Source organism: Corvus kubaryi, unplaced genomic scaffold, assembly GCF_017639235.1.
Source record: "Corvus kubaryi isolate FWS band 111438036 unplaced genomic scaffold, C.kubaryi_AGA036_p1.0 37398, whole genome shotgun sequence".
NCBI lineage: Eukaryota > Metazoa > Chordata > Aves > Passeriformes > Corvidae > Corvus > Corvus kubaryi.
The window spans coordinates 37,520,331-37,526,419 of record NW_024581137.1 but is presented as its reverse complement, the minus strand read 5'-3'; the positions used below and the strand labels follow the sequence as shown (position 1 = coordinate 37,526,419).

General features: G+C 41.0%; 1 protein-coding gene across 1 annotated transcript in view; it reads left to right on the top strand.

The window, feature by feature from the left end:
• The first annotated feature begins 36 nt into the window (after nt 1-36).
• Nucleotides 37-6,089, top strand: part of RUNDC3B (RUN domain containing 3B) — a 50,366-nt gene continuing 44,313 nt past the window's right edge. Inside the window, exon 1 of the mRNA XM_042044431.1 lies at nt 37-269. Coding sequence (XP_041900365.1) covers nt 166-269 — 104 coding nt within the window. The 5' untranslated portion in view covers nt 37-165. The remainder of the gene's footprint in view (nt 270-6,089) is intronic.

Below are 6,089 nucleotides of genomic sequence, written 5' to 3'. Positions count from 1 at the left end.
GGAGGAGATGACGATCACTCGGAGTCCTACGCGGGAAACCACGGGTGCTCATCCCCTTCCTCCTCCGCGTGTGGCGGCGGCAGGCGCAGCATCCTGGAGCGCAGGAGGCCGGGAACAAAGGCTCCGCGCCAGCCCCGGCGGCTCCACCTGCCCTGCCCAGCGGAGATGGCGTCCCTCGGCTTAGGGGGGCTCAACGTCTCCGCCCGGAGGAAGAGCGTCCCGTCCCGCAACGCCGCGGTGGAGAGGCGGAACTTGATCACGGTGTGCAGGTGAGCCCCGGGCCGGGGCCCTGCCCCGCCCGAGGGGACCGTCCCCCCTCGCTGCCGCCGCAGCCCGCGGGGCCCTGCCCGCACGGGTGGGTCGGGGGCAGGAGCGCGGGCGGCGGCCCCGCCGCAGCCCTGTCCGGCGGAGGGAGGCCGGAGGTGTCGGCCCCTGCGGGGTAGGGCAGCCTCCTGCATCCATCCTGACTCAGCTCCTGCGGGAGCGTTCGTGGGAGGGTGTCCTGGCGGCGGGCGAGGGCAGGGGCTCACCGGGCAGTGCCGCTGCTTCGGGGTGTCGAATGGCCTTTTTTGAAGCGGGGGACTGAGAGGTTTGTTCTCGGGACCATGCTTGCGTTCTCGGGCGAAAGGCGGTGCGGGAGCAAGGCAGGGCAGGATGAGCCCTCGGCAGCGCTGGACTCGTGCGGGCACAGCTGGTGTAGCTGCCCTTCAGTTGACGCGGTCCGGCCGCGGGTCAGGTCCAGAGTTAATGTGATGAGGTTTAGAGTTAATGGGATGTATCCGGCGGGAAGGGGTTCGAGCCGCCGCGGAAGCCGCTGACCGTGTGCTCCTGCGAGCGTGCCGGTGCCGCAGGAGCAGCCCGAGGAGGCTGCGCTCCGGGATATTTTTATCTACGAAATCTAGATCAGGAGATCTGCAGTACTAGAACTACTGTATTCAAATTTCTTTTTTTTTTTTAGCATCTTAGTGCTGAGCTTACGCAAGCTTAATGGCAGTTCCTATGACGTTCTGTTTAAGGGCTTCCACTGCTGTCACTGTGGAATTCATGCAGCATTTCCAGGTGTGCAGCACTGTCCTGTAACGTCATGGCAAACTTTTAAATACGTGGATATGCTGGAAGCAATGGCTCCATTTGGTCGTTTGTTTCAATTGCTTAATTTTGAAGTTATTAAAGGAATTTGAATATTGTCTGAGAAAGGTCTTCAACAGATTCATGAGGGTTATGATATAATTTTATTTCTTGCAGATCTTGCTAAAGTGCCAGGACAACTATTAGATAATTTTGTGCTATCATCACTTAATGCTGCAGCAGTGTTTTCGAAAACCCATAAAACCTCATATTTTCCCTCTCTTCTTTTTTTCTTCTTTTATTGTATATTGTTAGCAGGTTTTACAAAGTGTATCATGTATCTCATGAAAAGAATAAAAGAATTTACTTCAATATTCCTTCAAGTCATAGTATCTGTGTTTGTGTAGCATCAGTACTGTTCTGTCTTTTCCCAGGCTTGTATGCTTATCTCTGCTCCTACCTGTGAAAAAGCTATGCAAAAAAAAAAAAAAAAAAAAAAATTTATCAAACTTGCTGAAGCAGGTCAAATAAAAGAAATAGAAGTTTTCAGTTTCACTGTTGTTACAGAGATGCAGATATTGCCAATCTACGTGCTCAGGAAAACACAGGTTTTATCAAGTAGTTATACAATTGTACAGGATATAAACAGTTCTTTTTAAAGGAATATATTGTATTCTACAGAACTTGTTATTTTTCTCTGCCTCCCACTTGAGAAGAACTCTTCTGTACTCTGTGCCATTATATTGTTTTTTGGTTTATTTGATGTCCTTGTCCTGAAGTTGAAATGATCATGTAACGTATTTAAAAATGCTTAAAAATCTGAGGGAATTCAGTTAAACACATATAGAACAAAGAGCTACTGCAGAAACTGCTTGAGATTGGTGTATTTTTATTATTTTCAGTAAAGCAACTTAATTTTGCTTTATCTTCATGAAACCTGAAGTTCTCAGTTTGTGAATACACATTAAAATTTGGAAAGGATGTTGAGGATAAAGGATTTGTATTATTATGATGTGTGTACATTTATTTATATTTCTATTTTGCCAGTCCAAGAGTAAATGTTTAAAATACTTCTGTGCTTTATTGTAGTTATTACACACTTTCTATTCTAGAAAAGCTTTACTTGTTAGGAATAGCCAAATTAGTATTGAAAAGCATGAAATAATAGCCCTTTCCAATCAAAGTCCTGTGAAAATGTGAAATATTTCTGGTAAAAAATAGCCCCAGTCAATTGATTAAATTGAATTTGGATGGTATGACCTGCTCCCCAGTGAAGGGAAAAGATCACAAGGAAGATACTCTTCTGAGTTACTATCTGTTAACAGTCTGATAATTTAATGTATTATTTTTGTCAAAGTTTTGATTTAGCATATTTTTGCTTACTAGTTATACCAGACTTAAGGGTTTTCATCTTTTCTTACAGTGACAATACCTAACCCCTCCTGCAGATGTGGATAGTTTCTTATATTTACAGTTTTGGAAGGAACAGTTTTTTTCCACTGAAATGTTGAGTGACACTGTAGCCATGGAAAGTGGCATAGAGATTTTAGTTCCATAAACCAGTTGCATATGAAAATGCATGGTTGTGTTTTTGTAACTGCACAGCTGTGATTTAAATTGGAATAATTCTTAGGATTTTTTTGTTTGTTTGAGTATGTAATGCATGTTCTAAGCTTTGTCTCTCTCCCTACCTGTTTTCTCTTAAGTTTGATCCCTTCCATTTTCCAGTAAATGGCACTGAGATTTTGTACTGGTTGTAGATTGCTCAACTTGTTTTAATCTAGTTTTCGATAGGATTCATAGATCAAAGGTCTGTATAGATACAGAACAACTGAGACAGTCCTCGGAAGTGACATTCGTAACTTAAATGCAGACTGTTAACACAGAATTGAACAACTGTTAGGAAATACATTTTTAAAACAGTGATTTTGCTAATTCACATAAGACCTGTTGCAGTGACAATGACCCTTAGCTAAACTGTCTGGTTTCATGACCAAGCCATGTTTAGCATAAGGCATGTTATATTATAATCTTAGGGATTATTCTATAGTAATAGTTTGAATTCTTTAAAATAGCTTTTTAATGACACTTTCCAAATTGCACGCTAAATAAACTTGACAAAATCCTTTCATTCATTTGAAAATTTAAAAGGAGGTGCAGAATCTGACAAAGAAATGGGACAGATTCATACAGCAGTCTTAATTTCCTGCTTTTTTGCTTTTTGATTAGAGGCTTGTTTCTGTTTTGGAAATAAGCCTATAGATGTGGGATGTATCCACAAAAGGTTTGGCTTTGGTTTGGAGTTATTCAAGAAACTTGGGAGACCTTCTTGCGCATCTTGCAAAACAGTGGAAGAACCTGTGCCAAAAAGATTGGTTTAAGTCTTTCTTATTCAGGAGTGTCTCCATCTTACATAATTCAGAAGGCCTTTTTAAGGTTGGAGAATGCTACTGTTTCTACATCTTCTTTTTGGCTCAAGCGAGAGTAGATTCATGACTGAGAAAAATGTGTAATAATCCAAAACCATCAGAGTTCATGAAGGTCATTTAGAAGACATTTTTCTAAAAATCTTGAAGCAACAGATACTATAGCAACAGAAGCTACCTTACTCATCTGCTCTTACAGTCCACTCAGAAGTTAACCTCTGATGTGTAGGTGGATTGTTGCTCTGGAGTGCAGTGCTGCTGCGGCCGCCCAGTGGAGAAAAGATGGAATGAGGTGGTGCTCAGGCTCTTTTCCCAGGCAGCAAGTGACAGGACGAGAGGAAAAAGCGTCAAGTTGCACCAGGGAGGTTTAGGTTGGATGTTCAGAGAAACCTCTTTGTGGAAAGGGTGGTCAGGCATTGGAACAGAATGCCCAGGGAAGTGGTGGAATCACCATCCCTGGAAGCATCCCAAAAAAGTGTGGATGCGGCACTTGGGGACAAGGTTTAGCAGTGGACTTGGCACCGTTGAGTTAATGGTTGGTTAACAGTTGGACTCCACAATCTTAAAGGTCTTTTCCAGCCTTTGAGATTCTGTGAAGACGGGACCAATAAAGGGAACCAAAGAAACAGCTCCAGCTCTAGATACTTGGACTTTTTTTCTTCATAGCTCATGTGTACTTTAGACCTGACCTTTTGTTTCTTGACTTTCAGTCCCCATGTGGCTCCACATAACTGTGCAAGAGCATGGGCTTTCCAGTCTGGGGGGCCATACACTGGAAACAACTACAATGACTGAGGAGAATTGCTTAACTAATGCTTACAGTGTAACCTTTTTTCAAAGACATAGATTCTATATGCTCTAAATCCTTTTTCCAATATACATGATAAACATGGTGAAGTGTGAATATCTAATATGCAAAATGTGCTTATGACTTTTAACTTGCACTTAAATATATGTTTGCCTCTTCGTAGTATTTGGAGAAAAAAGGATAACACACAAGTATTTGCCTAAGAGATAAGGCTATGGCCTATGAAAATAAGTACATTCTTGCACTCGGTGTAAGTTCTCCTAAAAGCAAATTTAACCAAACTTGACTATAAAGGTTTAGGTTTTTGGTGAAAGATGAACATTAACATTTCTGTGGTGTATGTTATGGCAGTAATGTGAGCACTTAAAAAGAACACCATTATTGATGATGAGCTCTTAGACTGTGTTTTATCATCAGATGCTAGGTATATTAAAAATTATTATTTCCTTAAAAACTACTTCTTTTTTTCTTCAGTTGAATTGCAGAATGCTTTACAATTAAAAAAATAAAATAAATTGCTTATCTCTGATTTTTAGAAGTGTATGTGAAATTGCTCTTAAGTGTTTCTTCTTGAATATGTCTCCATTTCTGAATAGGTATTCCATACAATATTAATTAGTGAACTTTCAAGTATGACATTGAATACAGGAAAAATAGGCATAGCTATATATTGTACTCTACTTTGTTTCACAGTTTATGGAGGATCATATCTCTGAGTTTTAAGATGATATTCCTGTATACAGGGCAGTACATCACACTGCTAACTCACTGTCTATCTTGTGTATGTATCTGTGAGTGAGTGATGTGCTGCACCTTCTTTTTTTCAGACCTGCATGGTGTGGGAGGAATCATCATGTTGCAGTTAATATTAGCTTAGTCATGGCATTGCTATAGGCATTTATTTTTCAAAATGAAGACATTTTTTAATCAAAAATTTCTCAGCTCTGATACAGCTTTGAGGAAGCAGTAAGTTCTGCCATTAGAGGAGTCAATAGCAGTTAACTGGTGGGCATGCATGTCTCTCACGTACTAAAAAATTGGTTAAAAATGTGGAGGAGTTCAAAACTGAGTCATAATTTGGCACTGCAGGAGAAGCTTCCTCCCCCACCCTAATTCCTGTCCTGCAAAAAAACACTTCAACAATAGAAGCCTGCAGGAAAGGTAAAACAGGGAGTCTTTATTCAGTTTACTGAGAAAGACATAATTGAGTGGAAGCTCTTGAGCTATGTGTCAGTTCAGTTTGAGCATATTAGTTTTGTTCATCAGAAGGCTGTGCTGACTCCACTAAGGAGGCAGTTACTTCTATAGTACAGAGCATTTGAAAGTAGTACCAGTGTAAGGAGCTTCATCCCTGCCTGTGCCTATGATGCTGTGCTGCTTCTGCAGCTATGCCATAGAACTGCTTGTGTTGAGATGCTGTGGAGGATATTTATTATTTAAGAGGCACTTCTCCCCTCCTTTCCAGTACTGAAAATCTAGAACAGTTCATAGTAAGCACCATAAAAAGTAGAATTGGCAAAACTGAGGAAGCCAGTGCTCACTCAGGTATAGGATCTGGGATGACGAGGCAGAGTGAGATCATCGTAAGTTGGTACTGTTGGCATTTGGGTGTTGTGAAAACTATCTCCTCAGACTATAGTATGTAGTATTTATTAATACAAATAAGATAGTTGCAAAAAAAGTAGTAAATGCTTCAAATTTAATACTTTTAAGTTTGAGAACATGTGAAATTTGTCTTGAAACTGAAAACTGAAGAACAAGAAAGGAAAATAAAAATGGATTATGAT